The following is an 18,910-nucleotide window of genomic DNA, read 5'->3' on the forward strand; positions in this document are numbered from 1 at the left end:
CTGAACACATTTGCATACAGTTTTCATTGTTTGAAAGCACAATAAAGATTCTGATTCTTCTGAGTTTCCACACATCAGGAAGACCTGCCAGGCATAAAACAGGCTGCAAGTATTACATTAAACAGGACACATTAAAGACATTTATATGAAAGATGGATTTAGCCGGTATTGTTTTTAGTGTTTTGGCTGATCAGGACTATCTCGGCTGGTTAACACACAGGCCCTGATGCCTGCAAACAGAAGGGTGGACTTCCTGTCAGTTAAGGTAGTTGAAATAAGTCACAGACTGTATATAGAAGATGGACGTAATCACCATTACACCAGCAGAGCTGAAATTAAATACCAAAACTGCAGTTCCTCTAACGTCCACCTGAATCTGATCACTCTGAGGGAATGAAAGACATCATCAATAAAGCAGAGTGGAGCCTGCATTTGAATCCAGAGAAGCAGAGCATCAGATTTATCTTAAACTAGCTTCAGTTAAACTACAACCAAAGAGAAGCTAACATCTCGTCTTCACCGAAGCTCCTGAGCCAATGCACCAAAACCATGTCAAACAGGAAGTTACAGTGTGGAGCTGTGATAGGTCCACAGAGAAATCCAGACAGAGTTTGCAACACTCCTCAAAACTGCACAAAAGCCAAAAGATGAAACCTGAAGCAAAAAGCTGCAGAGAGGTTAAAGCTAGAATGTTAGATTGCACTTTCATGAGGAACTTTCGTTTATGTATGTGTGCAAAGCCAGATCTTCGTCTTTACATGGAAAGAAGAATCCAGCTGCAGTGTTTGGAGGAAAGCTGAGACTGAAGGAGTCACCTGGATGATGATGACCTGTACACCTCCAGGACACTGCGGCGTGCAGCTCGGATCTCAGCTGACCCTTCTCACCCTGGACACCCTTCTCACCCTTCCCCTCTGCTGTTGGACACATGAACAATAAACGTATGACTGTTCCCACCACTAACACATGACCCTACGCTGTGCCTGATCCCATCTGCCGGTGGATCACTGACTTCCTGACGGACAGGAAGCAGCATGTGAGGCTGGGAAAGAATGTCTCGGACTCCCGGACCATCAGCACCGGCTCCCCTCAGGGCTGTGTTCTTTCTCCTCTGCTCTTCTCCCTGTACACCAACTGCTGCACCTCCACCCACCAGTCTGTCAAGCTAATCAAGTTTGCAGATGACACCACCGTTATTGGGCTCATCTCGGACGGGGATGAGTCTGCCTACAGGAGGGAGGTTGAACGTCTGGTGTCTTGGTGCAGCCACAACAACCTGGTGCTGAATGCCCAGAAGACAGTGGAGATTATTGTGGACTTCAGGAAGCACACAGCTCCACTCCCCCCCATCATCCTGACTGACACCCCCATCACCTCTGTGGACTCATTCCGCTTCCTGGGTACCACCATCACCCAGGACCTGAAGTGGGAGCCCACCATCACCTCCGTCATCAAGAAAGCCCAGCAGAGGATGTACTTCCTGAGGCAGCTGAAGAAATTCAACCTGCCAACACGGACGATGATGCAGTTCTACACTGCAATCATCGAGTCCATCCTCACCTCCTCCATCACCGTGTGGTACGCTGGAGCCACTATCAGGGACAAACAGAGACTGCAGCGTGTTGTGCGCTCTGTTGAGAAGGTGATTGGCTGCAGACTCCCATCTCTGCAGGACCTGTACACCTCCAGGACACTGCGGCGTGCAGCCCGGATCTCAGCTGACCCTTCTCACCCTGGACACAGTCTGTTTGACCTGCTCCCCTCAGGCAGGAGGCTCCGGTCCATTCGCACCAGAACCTCTCGCCATAAGAACAGTTTCTTCCCCTCTGCTGTTGGTCACATGAACAATAACCGTATGACTGTTCCCACCACTAACACATGACCCTACGCTGTGTCACTGCATCATTCTATGTTTGGCACTGATCACCACCTGCACTCATGTATATATCTTTCTACGTAGCACTCTATTCTTATTCTTACTTTTATTTTTTTTTCATGTCTATTTAAGTGCTATTTATGACAGCATGTTTGCACTGAAGCACCGCAGCAATTTCCTAATGTTGTAAACCTGCTCAACATTTGGCAATAAAACCCTTTCTGATTCTGATGAACGTTTCTCCCACTGAAAACATCCAGATGAAAAGAATCAACTTTTGGGAATTTACTTACCTGGATTATTGAGCATGACTCAAGACATTTAAAAAAAATAATAATTTACTAATCTTTTTTCATATTCACAAACGTAAGGTTAACAGAAAACTAAATTTCCTCAATTTCTTGATGGAATTCGACAAATATACTGACACCATCAAACATTCCTCTAATCACAAAGCAATTACGCCGTTATTAGTCTGCTTAAATTAAATATTCAGAGGCGTAATTAATGCGAGGCTCTGTTTTTTGTCTGCTTTTTGTTCGCTCTCGCTGCAACATCCATATTTTTTCTTCTGTGTTAAGCTTCTGAAATTATTTTGTAGAGTACATATTTTATTTAATCTTTGTGGTGCTGAGGTAGGCAGCACGGTGGCACGGTGGTTAGCACTGTTGCCGCACAGCAATTCCAACATCAGGCCGGGGTCTTTCTGTGTTTGCATGTTCTCCCCGTGTTTGCGTGGGTTCCCTCCGGGTACTCCGGCTTCCTCCCACCGTCCAAAGACATGCAGCTTGTGGGGATAGTTAATTGGATAATCCAAATTGTCACTAGGTGTGAATGTGCGAATGGTTGTCTGTCCTTGTGTGTTGGCCCTGCGACAGACTGGCGACCTGTCCAGGGTGTACCCCGCCTCTCGCCCTATGACAGCTGGGATAGGCTCCAGCGCCCCCCGCGACCCTGAAAAGGATAAGCGAATGGATGGATGGATGGTGCTGAGGTAGCTACTGCTCTTGTACCTTGTTCCTTTATCAAATAAAGTTGATTAAAAAAATAAAAACATTTCCAGCCACCGGTCAGCTGACGGGTATTTAACCGGAAGTGTTTGCTGGGGACGTTCGAGCAGCAGTGCCGTTTTTATTCTGAAGGCCGGAAGTCGAGTCTTTCCCCCGCTGTGGCTCTCCGCGCTTCTTACGCTTCTTACGTAGGCCATTCCCGCCGCGTTTACGGCCGCCTCCGAGGGTAGCGGCAGCCCCGTCAGTCAGGCCCGTTTTCCGCCTTTCTTTAATTATTTCTGTCGGTGTGACTGCGGCGGGTAAACACTCCGATGGTCGTTGAGCCCGCGCGGCACTGAAGGACTGCACAGGCTCGGAGCTCCACCGCAGACATGGCTCGCCCTCGGCCGCGGGACTACAAGGCAGGAGATTTGGTTTTCGCGAAGATGAAGGGATACCCGCACTGGCCGGCCAGGGTGAGTCTGGGCTGGGAGCGCGGGAGGCGGGGTCGGTGCGCGCGGTCCTGCCGCTGCTGCGGGAGCGGAGCCGCATTTCTCTGCGCATTTGCGGCCCCGGGCAACGTCCGTGTGCGGGCATCTTACACCGAGTTCGGGGCCCTTAGCAGGGCTCCATTTTCTGCGAAACTGCGCTTCTCTCCCAGCTTCGCACTGCGTGCGTGCGTGCGCGCGTGTTTTAATGTGGTTGTGATGTTAAACCTGCACATGACCTCAGGTAACCTCGCTCACGCGCCGTGTTTCTGTCGGCTTCTCGCTGCTGTCCCACATCACTAAAACGAGCCCGTGCTTCAAACACGGCTCGTGTATACCTGTACGTATACCTGCCACTCACGCAGCACGAGTGACCCACGGCTCCTGCAAGTCCTCACATGACTGCGTTCACATAATGCACGAATGCAGATTTATTTCCCTGCAGTCAGGAGTGACTGTGGACACCTGTGCACACCTGTGCTCACCTGGTGATGCTCAGGGACCGTGTGCAGGATGCTGATCGTTTCAGATAAAGTCTAAGAGAGAAAGTTTGGACCCTGTCAGGATGGTTTTGCTGTTTGAGGTTTTATCAAAGGTTCTTTTAGAAAATGTGAGATAAAATCCTGACAGCAGGTTCAGGATGTTACTGACGTGATGGGCTCCTACAGTGCTTCAGCTTCCACCCTGCAGAAGGTGCAGCGAAGCACAGCGACATTTGTTATGTCCTCTAAAGTTTAGGAATATTTGACTGTAAAAGTGGATGAACGGGACACGCTCCACCCAAACTCCTGTCACTTCACAACAGAAGCTCTGATTCACGTCAGACTCGGTGTGTCAGTGGGCAGGAGGTTCCTCCATGCACAAGCAAAGTTTAAACACAGAAATGATTCATATATGAGAGCATGTATGGATTCATCTCCTCTTAGAGAGGTTTGACTCGGATTGCCAGAGGAGCACCGACCCATTGGAAAGCTCTGACTGTACTGAAGGGTGGCTGTGGCTCAGGTGATGCAGCAGGGCAATACTAATCAGAAGGTTGCTGGTTCAGTCCCAGTCTGCTCTAGTTGACATCTGGTGCATCCATCAGAGTATGGATGTTAGAGCATGAAAAATGTGCTCTGAGTGCAGAAGTACTCGCTATACAAGAATCAGACCACATATAACATGTGGCTGTATCAGGTAGACATTTAAAAATGTACGATGTGGTTGAGTAGTGATCAGCTGATGGATAATGGCACAGAGAAAAACATTTCACTCTAACTTCCAATGGGCTGTTTCTCTAAAGCACGGGTGTCAAACATACGGCCCGGGGGCCTGCGAAAGTGTCTGTGATCTAACAGCACGGCCTCATACCTTTGAATGGTTCTAGTTAGATGGGTTCTTGGTCCTGGGTGGAGGACTTCTCCATCAGTGTCCTCAGACCGCAGGTACTTTACTCACAGCATGTTTTCAGGAAGCTCATCTGTTTCTAATCTGACAGCACTCACATATCATTTATTGTATTTTTTATCCTCCCTACTTGTTTATCCATCTCCTGCTGTTTGTCCGAGTCATTGCAGTCTAAGCAGCAGCGCTTCAAGCTCCCCGCCCACCTCCTCCACCTCACCGAGGCATTCCCCACCCGGCAGATTTTATTTACACAGCACCAAATCACAGCAACAGTCGCCTCAAGGTGCTTTATACTGTAAGGTCGACCCTACAATAATACATACAGAGAAAAACCCAACAATCATATGAGCCCCTATGAGCAAGCACTTTGGCGACAGTGGGGAGGAAAAACTCCCTTTTAACAGGAAGAAACCTCCAGCAGAACCAGGCTCAGGGAGGGGCGGGGCCATCTGCTGTGATTGGTTGGGGTGAGAGAAGGAAGACAGGATAAAGAGAGACAGAGGTTAATAACAAGCATGAATCAGTGCTTAGAGGTCTGTTAACACGTAGTGAGTGAAGGAGAAATAATCTCCCCAGCGTGGCCTGGGTCTGCCCCAGGGTCTCACCCCCGACATGCCCAGAACACCTCACCTGTGAGGCTCCATCCTCTGAATCACCTCCCCATCGTGGTGGAGGAGTTTGTGTGCCTTAGTCCCAGGTGAAGAGTTCACCTTCAAGGTGGCTGTAGCTCAGGAGGTAGAGCTGGTCACCCACTGATTGGAAGGTTGGTGGTTCGATCCCTGGCTCCTCCAGCCTGCATGTCAAGCATCCTTGGGCAAGATACTAACCTGAACTTGCTCTCCGATGCGTCCATCGGAGTATGGATGTCGTTAGAAAGCACTATGTATAGAGCACGTGAATGAGGCATGTTGTATGCCTCATTCACGTGCTCTATAAGAATCAGTCCATTCCACCGTTGCCCTGTGAAGCATCAACATCATGATTACCCTGCTCGGGGAGGGTATGGCGCTCTGTGGGGACAGCCTAAAGAAGCATCATCACTGCCCACAGGAGGCGCTGTGGGGACCGGGGGTTGGATCTACATGTATTTAATTTTAGCTGCTGAAAATTGTTTAAAACTATCATTTAAAGTAGTGTGAAACTCCTCTCTAATGAAACATAAGTAGTTTCAGCGCCTTGCTTCATTCGTTTCTCTTTGTAAGTCCAACACGCTGTTTTATAACCAAATGCTCGTTTTGTTTTTATCTCTGTTTCGTGTCTGTCGTATTTCCTGTAAGAGAAATTTCTTCATTGAAACTCATGAATGTGTTAAAAATCCTCACAGATAGAAACGATGCTTCTGTAACTGTTACGCTGCTGTATAAATACAGTTTGTTGTTGTTTTCATCCTACCTCCTCCAACACGCTGACCTCTCTCCAGGCTTCTGTGACCTCGGTTGGTCATCGCTCTGATAAATATTCACTTTCTCTCTCTGCTTCAGATTGATGAGCTTCCTGAAGGAGCTGTCAAGCCACCTGCCAACAAATACCCCATCTTCTTCTTCGGGACCCATGAAACGTACGCACCTTTTTATTTTTCAGCTTGTGTTTACGAGGCAAGCAGCAGCTGCAGCGCTCGGGTCCACGGGCCGGGAATCACGATATTTGATCCGAAATAAATCCAGAGCATAAACTCAAACTGGCGTTTGGCCTCCTACGGAGGGCGGTCCGTGGAAATCGGCTGCGCAGGAGTTAAAATGTGTGTACACTCATATCCATGATATTAGCAGATTTATCGATTCATTGGCGTTTGTCTCGCTTTAACGTTCCAGATGATTTGAATTATTTACATGCTGGCTGTTTTTCTGCAGGAATTTTGACCTTTCCTCAAAACAAAACCACCAGAACTTTAATAAAACTCCAGCTGAGAAAGTTTTTAAAGTCTGTGTTTATTTACTGCAGCATATAATAAAAATAATACCAGAATGTAATTATATAGAGCATGAAAGCATATGAACATGATGCACAGACCTTACAGGTAACACAGACTGGCTTTATACTGCTGCGTAGCTTCATCTGTAAACACGTATACAGATGTTTTTGTTTATTTTCAATATTTTGTTGTACTTGTTACAAGGACAATAAAAATATTCTGATTTGTGGATCCGTCGTGTTGCTCGACACCTGAAAGATCCCTGGTTTCAACCAGATTCCTGTGATTCATAATCTCTGGAAGAGCCGCTCCATCCCTGATGAGTCATCTTTGTATATCAGGACATTTATGCTTAATAGCCACACAGTGAAGGAACTGAAAGTTTCAAATGTTCAGAGTTAAAAGATCAACATTTAAACACGGAAACAAAAAGTACTCAAGTACATGTACTTAGTTACTTTCAGTCTGGTGCTATCCATGCTCTCATCCAGTAAGATCAGCCCTGCTCATCACACATGATCACACACACTGTATATAAAAGATGGACATAGATCTGATACTAGCATTGTCTCTGGTGTCCAGCAGGGGGCGACTCCTCAGAAGTCTGAGAAATAAAGAATGAATCTTGACGTTTGTTTTGTAAATAACGGTCCGGTTGGAGTCGGGAAGGAGACGAGGATCAAAAGAGGCAGCGGGCTCCACTGTGTGGTCACGTTCAGCCGTCACGCTCTACAAGTCAAATATTTATGGAGCTTCGTTTTCACTAAACTATCAAAAATATCACCAACCGGCGATGGAGCCGTCCAGATTGTCTCCTCAGAGCCTCGTGAAAACGCCGCATGTTCATCAATGAACTTCAGATCATTCAGTAAAGCCGCTCTGGGTGTTTTTAGTTATGATAACAGAAGTAAACCTGTCCGCTTCTTCTTCTGCGTCTTTTTCAGTGCATTCTTGGGTCCAAAGGATCTTCTTCCCTACAAGGAGTACAAAGACAAATTTGGCAAATCCAACAAGAGGAAAGGCTTCAACGAGGGCCTGTGGGAGATTGAGAACAACCCCGGAGTGAAGTTCACCGGCTATCAGGTCAGTGGGCGCTGAAGCTTCAAAGAAAAGCCTTTCACAATAAACATCCTCCTTTCAGCTTTACTAATCAAACGCAGCGTTGTCTGCTCGCAGGCCATCCAGCAGCAGAGCTCGTCGGAGATGGAGGAGGGCGGGAACGCCGCCGATGGCAGCAGCGAGGGCGAAGAGGGCGACTCCGTCGAGGAGGAAGACGACAAGGAGAAACTGAAAGGAGACAAGACCGGGTCCAAACGGAAAAAGACGGCCAGCTCCAAGGTAGCGTCCTGCAGACAGGGGAGTGCGAAACGAGTCTGTGCTCGTTACGCTGCTTGTTTCAGGTTTGAGCAGGAGAGGTCATCAGCTGTGCCGCAGTAATCTGACCTGCTGGGGTCAAATATGTCTGTTAGTGTGAAAAGCTTGAATCAACATGTTCCAACGGGCTCCGACAGCAGGCTGGAAACACGTTTTTAAATGAGAGTGACTCACTGTGGAGCCTCTGCTGGACATTAGTGGAACTGCAGGTTTCGGCGCTACCTCCAGGTTTCAGCTAAAAATCTGAGATGAATCGTCCAGATTTAAAGTCTGCGGCATTATTCTCGCGTTCTCCTGCTCTCCACAAACCCAACAATAAAGCTTTGGTCAGATATTTAAATGGATTTTAAAAGAACATCAGGGAGCTCGGTCTCCCTTCATCGCTGTGAGCACACGCGGTGATGTGGTGAGTGTTGACTCACGTTACTCGCTCGGGACCTAACAGATGATCGGTTTTGTGCTGTTTGAGGAACATTTCATGAAGCAGGGCGACGTGAATGTTTGATTTGTTGATGTTAACAAACGTCTGAAATAAAATCAGCTGATATCTGATGGATGCTGCAGAGGATCACGTGAAAGCCGCGTCGCAGACATCGTTTGAATCTCACGGCTAAATATTTTTTTAATTGCTCAAAATGAGTCTAAACCTTCATCTTTTGCCCTTCATTCACCCAGATGTTTGCCGCCCCCGCAGCAGCGTCTCCGACCTTCCCCGTGTTTTTCACGTCCTCCGTCTTTTGTTTGACCTTTATTCTGGAGGAAAGCTCTCCCTCCCTCTCTCTCTGTGTTACTGTAGTCATGTTTAAGCTGCTGTAAATGGAGGCAGGTTGAAAAAGTCACTCGCATCCTGCTCTTCACTTAGCAACCACAGTTGCCTAGCAACTGGTCTCCATTACACACGGCACATGTGGTGCATCCGAAGGAATGTGCTGTGCATCCGGGAGCAGCGTGTGTGTGTGGTGTACATGTTTAGACATCTTTGTGAGGACAACACATTGGAAGGCTAGTCCAGGTCCCCACAAGTTTGAGACTCGAAATGTGGTTTTAGTGTCAGGGTTACAGTTAAGTTTAGGGTAAAGGTTTGGATTAGGCGTTCATTTTTGATGGTTAGGTCAGGAGCTCGAGAAGGCATTATTAGAGATGGCACGATACCACTTTTTTATGTCCGATACCGATATCATAAATTTGGATATCTGCCGATACCGATATGAATCCGATATAGTGTTTTTTAATCAACAAAACTGTTTTTTAAATATCTTGCTGCATTTTGTATAAGTTCATACTCAAGTTTAAAACAACAACTACACTAAAGCTATTCTGTTATACCTGTATGCAAAAAAAATATTTCATAGTTCAGCAATACTGATCAATCTAATAAACTTAAACCTACACCATCCTCCCTATTCTGGTATTTTAAAGAGTACTTAGCATAAATATTAAGCAACCTAACTAATAGGGTTCCAACTCCCAGCAACAACAAAAATAAATAAATAAAAAATAGGGAACCACCCCTCACGCTCCACCTCATGATGCTTAATCGACGTAATCAACCTTAATTTGATGCAGTGTGAAAAAAATGCACAGAAATCAATTATTTTTCAAGAAATATTAAATAGATTCAACATCTTTCTTCAACAAAATTGCAGACTGCACAGATGGTACCTTCCCAAAGGAAAAAGTACTATAGCTTACTAGGGTATATATATTAGACTTAATAGTCACTATATACAGTAATTGACTTCTATTCATTTTGCATCAAATTAAAACTTTGAGTGTCAGATAATTATTTATTAAAAGCTCGACATTTTAAATGAGAATAAGAAAGAAAAGTATGTCTTTGTGCCCCCTTTTCCCTGTTCATGCCCTATCGGCCCCCCTGGCTAAACTTTGCTAGATCCGCCCCTGCACAGTTACCAGCGTCAGCTACGTAGAAAAAGATCCTCGAGTAGAAAGTAATATTAAATACATTCTAACAGCAGCTGATCAAGCTTAAACGTGCTGCTGTTGTTCAGCCGCTGGTTTCCTCTTTCTGGTGCAAAGTGGGCCAAAAGCAAACTAGAGACACGGACTCGCGACAGAAAAGCCGATCAGCTGATCGTTAAGCAGTTTCATGATTGAAGTAGCAGCAGGAGAGGCAGTCGCTCCATATATCGCTTGTTAAGCTTAACGCAGGAATGCTTTACAAACATTCAGAGATGGACTTACACACGTGCTTTACTTCTCTCGGGGATAACTTTATCGGAGATGAAATGCCGGGTTGCTAGCGAAGCTCCACATGCTATCCAGACCACCGACAGGTCCCGCATGCCACAGCCGCTCTATCACGTGATGCATACTGCTCCGACGTGCTAACGTTCTGAGGTGAGTTACGGCGTGTTGCAAGTTTTGTGAGGTGCTTTCGTGATATTTAATGGATCGGATTACATTTTTTATTTTTCTCCGATATCCGATCCAGTAATTTAGGTCAGTATCGGACCGATACGTAATATCGGATCGGTCCATCTCTAGGCATTATGTCAATGAGATGTCCTCATTAAGATATGAAAACGAGTGTGTGTGTTAATCAGATGGGGACAAAGAAACAGAAATGAGCTCATATTAAAGCTAAAATCATGTTTTCAGGTCTGGACTTTGACTCAGCTCATATCTAACTTTATATAAATGGCCTGTATTTGTATAGCGCTTTTCTAGCCCTCAAGGACCCCACAGTGCTTTTTCACATCCAGTCATCCACACACAGGTGATGGCAGCTACATTGTAGCCACAGCTGCCCTGGGGCGCACTGACAGAGGCGAGGCTGCCGGACACTGGCGCCCTCTGACCACCACCAGTAGGCAAACATGGGGCTGCATGCCAAGGATATTTGGCATGCAGCCAGGAGGCAGCCTGGGATCGAACCACCGACCTTCTGATTAGTGGCTGACCTGCTCTGCCACCTGAGCTACAGCCACCCCACTATACAACGCAGTTACATAGTTGCAGAATTAGAGATGATTCCCTGTGAGCAGCACTTGGTGACAGTGGGAAAGAAGACGAACAGGAAGTGACCTCTATCAGAACCGGGCTCCGGGAGGGGCTGTCACTGTGATTGTTCTTTGAGTTTTGTTTTTGCTTTGTATCTGTTATGTCACACAAAGAATTTCATTCATTTCTCTTCATAACCTGATTCATCACTTCTATTAAAATTAGTTGTTTGAGCAGACCTGCCGCTGCAGGCTGCAGCAAGTCTTTGTGGAGCATACAGCCTAATGTTATGTTGTATGCTCCACAACACAACCAACAAAGATGTCCCTCAAGTGTTTCCACTTCTTTGAGCATTTCCTCACATTCATTCATTCGGCAGTCTTCCTCCAGAAATTGGCCTTTGTGGATTTTCACTTTACATATTGCATGTCTGTTTCTGGCGTAGGGTTTCAAAGGGGTTTGCAGTGAGTTGGGTTTTTTTAACCTTCCTGATCCGAGGCTTTTAAAGATATTTGCTCTGATGTTTGGTTGTCCGGTTGAACTGCTCTATGAGCTGAATGTCTTTAACTATGTGTAGTTTGTCTGCTGATGCTCGTTTTCCTGCCTCAGAAATCCTCAAAGCTGTCGAGGATCTCGTCTGGAGAGGACGACCTGGGGAAAGACGAGAAGGATGATGACCAGAAGAGCGGCTCGGAGGGAGGGGACCCTGACAACGACCTCATGCAGAACACCACTGACAGTAAGGTGGGAATAAAAGATGTTAGCACTCAGAGGCAAGAAAGAGGTTCGAGTTATGCATCCAAACTGATAAACAGGGTTTCAGTTGGAAGTGTGCGTTTCAACCCAAACCAAGTTGTTTTTAACCCGTTTTAAATCACTGGGAAACACTGTACACGAATAGAAAAGAACAGAAAAGATTTGTTCTATACATCCTTGGTACAAATTCAAGAAGCCTTCAAATATAAATGCAGACGATGCATTTACCTCTGCTGCTGTGTTTGATGACCGTTCCTCCCTGCTCCACATCAAACAGCTTTTTGATGACTGGGTCAGTTATAAGAGAGTTTCTCTGCCACCGTTTGTGGCACATGAATATTTTTCACTACTCGTGGGCCGTACCTCAGGGAATCCTAAGAAGATATTGAGGAAAAAGGCTGTGGGGCTCTCATTCAGGAGCAGATTGGACGAGCCTCCAGGTCGGAGATCCACCAATTGGACTGGAGCCGTCCCTGGTTTTTGTTGCCAGTTACTCTTCAGGTTGTGGTTGGAAATGCGCCCTCCACTGCAGCGTCAGTTTTTCTCGCTGGATGCTCTGGATTCTTACCGCTGTGCCCTCGCCGCTTGCATCGCCAAACCAGTGGCTGATCCCAGCGGCTGGAGAGCAGACAAAGTGTTTGCTGTGAGTCTCACTGCGACCAGCTCGCGCTGACATGTTTTTGTTGGATTGGCCTTCTGAACATTCGCTCCTTTGCCCATAAATCTCGCCCTTAATGAACTTTTAGCCTGAGGTCATCGAATCAAAACCTTTCACTCCCTCACACTGGTTTCAGATCCTGTTGCACCCGGACTGTGGAGTGCACTGCGGAGTTTGGACTCTGTGGAGACTTTTAAGAAGCAGCTAAAGCTTTATTCCACGAAGCTTTTAATTAGACCAAGGCTTAAATGCTTTTATGAGACATTTATGACTGTGTTGTGTTTTGCAACCAGCAATCCAATGTGGTAGCCAACATAGCTGTTCAGCTTTCTTTGTACACTCCATGTGTAGCTGGGTATTGGTCTGACTGCACTGTGCCAAGTGTAAAGTTTGGTGTAGGGTCGGAGTTCAGGAGCTGGGCTCGGCCCTCTACTTCTAATGAAGTCTTCATGCTTTAGCAATCAGAGACACTTTGGACAATTTCATGCTCCCAACTATGTGTGGACGGTTTGGGGATGGCCACTTCCTGTTCCAACATGACTGCGCACCAGTGCAAAAAGCAGGTCCATAAAGACTTGGATGAGCCAGACTGGTGTGGTTGACTGGCCTGCACAGAGTCCTCACAAATGTGCTCCCGCAACAATGGTCAAAAAGCCAATGGATTAGACATGAATGTGCTGAATGTGAAAGTGCCTGAGACGAGTCTGCTTTAGCTTTTCTGAACACGCTGTCTTTTCCTTCCTCAGAACCAGCTGCTCTTAGAGGAACACTAGAGGGGAAATCGTTGCGCGTAGCTGCGACGTTGGCACGGTGACCCCACGACATGATTTCTCATCAGCACCACCTGCTGGCTGCCATCGACACCTCCACTTCCTGTTCTTCAGTGTGTGTTTGTATGAAAGATGCACCCTTACTGATGCTGGTATCAGCCTCCACGTTGGTACCAGGCTTGAGACTGGGCATTACGTCACACGGGTTATTTCTCAGCACTCTCACTTAATCCCAGGAGAAGCCTCGAAAATCAACGGCTGAAGGTTGTAATTAGTTTCATGCGATGATTTGAAGGATATTTTAAGTGGCATTAAGTACATGTAAACCTTTAGGAGCTTTGATACCATAATGTGTGTTTTTAATGGAGCTTTATTCTTGATTTGATTTGTTTCTACTCGGCCTGAGGCGACAGTGATGTGTTTTAATTTACTGTGTTTAAGCTTCAGTAGCTGATTTAGGAGCGTAAAGTTTTAGCTTTAGTCCGAACCGTGAACCTCGTCACAGACGGACACGCAGATCTGAGCAACAGCTGCGTTAGCCAATCGGTGTTTGTGATGTCATCACAGAGCGCTCTCCTGCCAACATCGACAACATTTAAAAACCACCGAATATAAATAAATATTTTTTTGTGGTTCAGCGTGTTAATAATAAAAACTTGGATTAGTTACAAAGTGACTGTAAAATATGAACAAATTATTCTTTCGACTATGCAAAAATGAAAAAGTCAAACTAAGCACGTGTTTAAAGATATTTATCAATCAAACCTATAAAGTTAAAGATTTCCTCTATAAATGTGTCTGTTTGAGGGGAAACTGGCAGATAAAAGAAGGCTGCTTTAGACAAACAAGAATAAATATGCCATATTAATTTCTTCACAACAGAAGACGTAGGTATCAGGTAACACCAGCAAGAAAAATATTACTTTTAAACTGTGACAGGAAGTGTGAGCGTGTTTGCACACGTGTGGAATAAATCGGGTCTCCAGTACAGATCAGGCAGCGACCGCGTGCACAGTAAGGCACCTGTCGTTGCTCAGGTGAGCTGGCCAGGTGCTGTGAATGCTTATTGGTTGTGTTAGCATATTTTCGATGTTGCTGTCCGACTCGTCGAACTGCTCACGTTGATCTCTGCACGTCTTTTGATGACATCAGCAGCAGGGCTCTCTAAATCCTAAATGCTGATTGGCTGAAGCCGATGTTGTTCCAGAGGTGTGATCCAGATGTTGACCACAGTTAAAATGTTCTGTGTTGGTGTTATTGTGGAGGTAGCTAACAGCCCAGCAGAATGAACCTGCTGAAAATTCACAAAAGCACAGAAAAACTCAAAAGTTTCGGCCGGCTCGCTTCGATCTGACTGCACCTTCCGAACAATCAGCAAACAGAGTCAGCTGTTCGTACTGACCCGACCGTCCGAGCTCGCTTTATTCAAAAGGAAACCCCGGTGCAGTCTGACGACAGAGCTGAGCCGTCTGGATTTATTTATTGCTCTGCTGTAGCTAACCAGCTGCGCTCTGTAACCGCAGCGTGGTTTTTGTGGAATTGAATCCATTTTAAAGGATGAATGTAAACAATGGTTAATGAAAGCTAGGCTGACTAAAGCAAACCCAGTATAAGCATTTCTGTCGCGCTGTGCCGGTAACGGTAAATGTCTCGGCACATTCAGCGTTAGTTCAAGTTTTTTTTATATCAACAAAAAGCTGTAGGCTTCACTGAAACGTCTGTGACTGAAATCAGTGAGAGCTCAGAGGTAACACAACAACATGACCCGTCTGTGTGTTTCTGTGGGTGTCATTCAGGCTCCAGAGTGAACAAACATGATGTGAAACGCCCAGATTTATCTCCTCACACGCTGACGCAGTGCTTGTGTTTTATGTTTGTACGCTCAGGCCTGTAAGTTATTGGATCATTTTGCCTCTGCACATCGCAGACTGAGCAGTTTGGAATAAGCTCCTCCCTTTTTAACAACAGCTTTTGTCTGATTGGCTGCAGACTGTATGAGTGAGGGACTCGGACTCATGAGACCACAATCTCCAAATTAAACGATAAGACCCGAGACGCCGACTGACACCATAAGTGTTACTGACCTCCCCTTTTCTCATAGACGTCTATCAGATTGGAGAGATGTCGCCCCCTGGTGATTGTTGGAGAGAATGCAAGTTTAATTCACCCTTGAGTTAAAGCTGCCGTCCACTGTGGTGTGTGTGAAACTGCAGAGCTTGTGTCCACAAACTTACGGTCCTGACCTGCCTCCTGACTAACTGCTGAAAAATGACTTTTTACATGTACTACTTCCTGTAGTTTGTCGCACACAGTAGAAACACAGTAGAAACACAGTATTGGTGCATCTGTGCTTGCTCTGCGACTTGGATGTGATCACAAGGTTCTGAGAACTCGTCCAGAAACGTCACCTGATATAAATTCGGCCCGCTGATATCCAGCATACCTGCTCAGTTTAAATCAGGTGAACTTTTTTGTCGTACCGACCTGTTTCTGGTCCACGCGTCTCCTGCGATGCACGAGGCTCTGTTTAACGTGCTGCAGACCTTTGACCTTTGACACGCTGTCCCAGACACCAAATACCTGAACGCTCGGCGCTTGTTCACAGCGAGTAGTCCAAACCGCAGAGGAGCAGATTAACGACTGGCCTCGTGCTGTGGGCGTTTGGTCCATTGTCAGCGTCTTCTTCCAGCCACCTGATGGCGTTTGCTTCCGCCCGGCAGGGACACGACCTTTTACAGAGACCTGGACATTCTAGCTCATGAGGTATCCAACCAATCTTACCTCCATCTCTGAAACTGCATCCTGCCACTTAAAGAACATCTCCAGACTCGAGCCAGTGCTCTCAGACTTTCAGCCTCTGCAGCTGAAACCTCTATTCATGCCTTTTATCGCCTCCCACCTGGACTACTGTAACGATGCCCCGTTCGGTCGGCCAATCACAGCCCTAGATGAGTTCTGCAGTACGTTCAAAACTTCTCAGCCCCACCCATATGAGCCTCCACTGGCTCACAGTCAGTTCTGCATCTCCTTTAAACCCCTCTCCTCGCCGACACCCCAGCCTGGACACCGCGGTGTGTCTGCGAGAACAGCCACGCTGATCCCTCGACTGAGTTGGACCTTCTTCACCGTCTTCCTCGGAGTTTGGACCTGGAAACGTTGATGACTAAGCAGACAGGTGGACCCGCTCTCAGAACCTTTGAGTCACACCTTGTGCGACAGGTCAGGTGTGTTCCTCCAGGTGTACGTCATACTCACACAGTGTAGATAACCATCAGACAGTATTTATACTGACTGCACAGACCTACCTGTACACATCACTCATGATCACCTGTCACTGTGTACAAATGCATTTGATAAGACCCATATATATATATATATATATATATATATATATATATATATATTTATATATATATATATATATATATATATAAATATATATATATATATATATATATATATATATATATATATATATATTTATATATATCTATATTTATATATATATATATATATATATATATATACACACACACACACACACACACACACACATATATATATATATATATATATATATATATATATATATATATATATGTGTGTGTGTGTGTGTGTGTGTGTGTATATATATATATATATATATATATATATATAAAAATATAGATATATATAAATATATATATATTTATATATACACACTCTCCTAGCGTCTATGATGTATGTCGGGTTTTGCGGTGTACTGATCACTCTAGTTGTAGCTTGAAATAGGTTTCTGTTTTTTTACCTGGATAATTATGGGAGTGGTTTATGGAATATTCAGTGTCAAACATTAGCCATCCACACTATATGTTACTCTTTTATGTAACCAGAAAAAGATGAATGGAAATACATAGATAAATGTATGGAGTGTTGTGCACAACCGGGTTACACATTGTAACTCCGTATTAACTCTTATCTGTATATTTGACTTTGGTTGTAGAGTGTAGGAGCGCTATTCTACTCGGGCCGCTCTAGAAAACAGCTCATCTTTTTATGGAGAAGTGACACATCCGTTCCTCTGTGTACCTGTGAAATAGATCACTGTATAATTCAAAGCTTTTTATAGTGGCATGCTCTGCTGTTGTACTCGCCATCCATCCAAGTGTCGGCTGGTTCTTCTGTTTAACCTCTGAGCATCCATCAGACCGGCAGAGGTGACCCTCGCGTCACATCCACGTAACACGGTGTGGAAACTGGGAAACCTGACAACAGACGACGTCTGGGAGACCCGAGCCGGTTTCTTCATTCTGACGAGCCGTTCGAACGTTTTCCCTTTCAGATTGTTTCGTTTCTTCACAAACTGTGACATGTGTTCCAAGTAGGTGAAGATTCTTTAAAAACCCCATCCCTGCAAACCCACCTCTGAAAACTACCACACAAAGAAAGTAACTGGGATTATCCTCTCCACACCAGTAGACTTTCTTCTTCTTCCAGTCCTCTCCACCTCCTCCTGTCCCAGCTTCCTCCTCTGCACGTCCTCCTTCACTACATCCATGAATCTCCTCTGAGGTCTTCCTCTCCTCCTGCCTGGCAGCTCCAACTTCATCCTCCACCCTCCCTTCTCTGCACACGCTCAGACCATCTCAGCCTCTCTGATTCTGAGTCGTCCCTCTGATGGACTCATTTCTGATTTAGGACTTCCACCTCTCCAGACTACTTCCTGTTTAAAAAAAAAAGGTGGAGGAGGATCAGGCTGACAAACTCATTAAGTTAAGCCCGTGTTACCCCTAACAACTCAGTTTTTGACCCGTGGGTCTACGGCCATCCTCCCCGCTGTGAGTTTGAGGCCAAGCGGCGCCGGTTGGCGTCGGGACTTTGACCCTGCTTATAAAAATATGGGAGTGTTTTTGTCTCTGCCAATCAGGAGACTAAAATGAATCATTCTGACATCAAAAACTTTTTCTTGTTTTTGCTTTTTTTCAAAACACATTAGATGATGATGATGATGATGATGATGACCTCCTGGGTTAACTCACAGAGACTGAGGTAACTCTGCAGATGACCTGGTGGATGCTCAGAGGTCAGCGTCATGTTGCTGTTAGCGAGTGAACCTGAAGGAAACGGACGCCTCTGTTTCCGTTGGCTTGTCTGTATTCCCGAAGGTGACCTGGACCGCGTCCACCCTCAGAGGAGACGGGCGGTGTCATCTTTTATTTTGAAGTTGCCAAATCCTCCTTCGACCGAATCAAAGACGACGCCTGACCGCTCGGTCTTTTAACTCCCGTTGCCTTTGCTTTGCTCCCACTCCTGTTGTCATCAGATATAGACTGTTTATTTTCCCACGGCGGGTCGAGACATCCTCTCTGCGCGAACTCGTCTCTTCCTCTGTCGGTGTTTCTTTCCGATCTTTGTTAATGCTCGTATTTGGAATATGTTTTGCATTTTAAAGGTTTGTAATTTACTGTAAACTGTTTTTGCTGTTTATGGACAAAACTTTTACAAAATAAACTCATTGGAATGCAGAGCCCGTCTGTTTCCTGTTCACACTCACCAAAATAAAAGCACCTTTCTGACCTCCTTGGCTGTCTGTGTTACTGAGGTCTCACACTTCTGCCTTTGATTTCAGTCTTTTCTTTTTTCCCTTTGGTTCCAGTGTACGTTTACTTGCTTCAGTTTAGTTTTTTGGTTTCAGCCAATCTGTATGAGACATCCAATCAAAATTATAATCCTAAAATTACACAAATTAAAAGAA

The 18,910-nt window shown here is 45.6% G+C and overlaps 1 protein-coding gene across 2 annotated transcripts; it reads left to right on the forward strand.

The window, feature by feature from the left end:
• Nucleotides 1–2,202: 2,202 nt before the first annotated feature.
• Nucleotides 2,203–13,910, forward strand: hdgfl3 (HDGF like 3). Of its 2 annotated transcripts, none has more exons than XM_026177082.2 (6): nt 2,203–3,341; nt 6,224–6,300; nt 7,599–7,737; nt 7,831–7,992; nt 11,602–11,736; nt 13,153–13,910. In XM_026177082.2, the coding sequence occupies exons 1-6, from the start codon at nt 3,258–3,260 to the stop codon at nt 13,177–13,179; spliced, it is 624 nt and encodes a 207-aa protein (XP_026032867.1). In that variant the 5' UTR covers nt 2,203–3,257; the 3' UTR covers nt 13,180–13,910. The 2 variants fall into 2 exon arrangements, with proteins under 2 accessions (XP_026032867.1, XP_026032858.1); XM_026177073.2 differs by having other exon boundaries at nt 11,602–11,731.
• The last annotated feature ends 5,000 nt before the right edge of the window (nt 13,911–18,910 follow it).

The sequence above is a fragment of the Astatotilapia calliptera genome, chromosome 1 (assembly GCF_964374335.1).
Source record: "Astatotilapia calliptera chromosome 1, fAstCal68.1, whole genome shotgun sequence".
Classification (NCBI taxonomy): Eukaryota; Metazoa; Chordata; class Actinopteri; order Cichliformes; family Cichlidae; genus Astatotilapia; species Astatotilapia calliptera.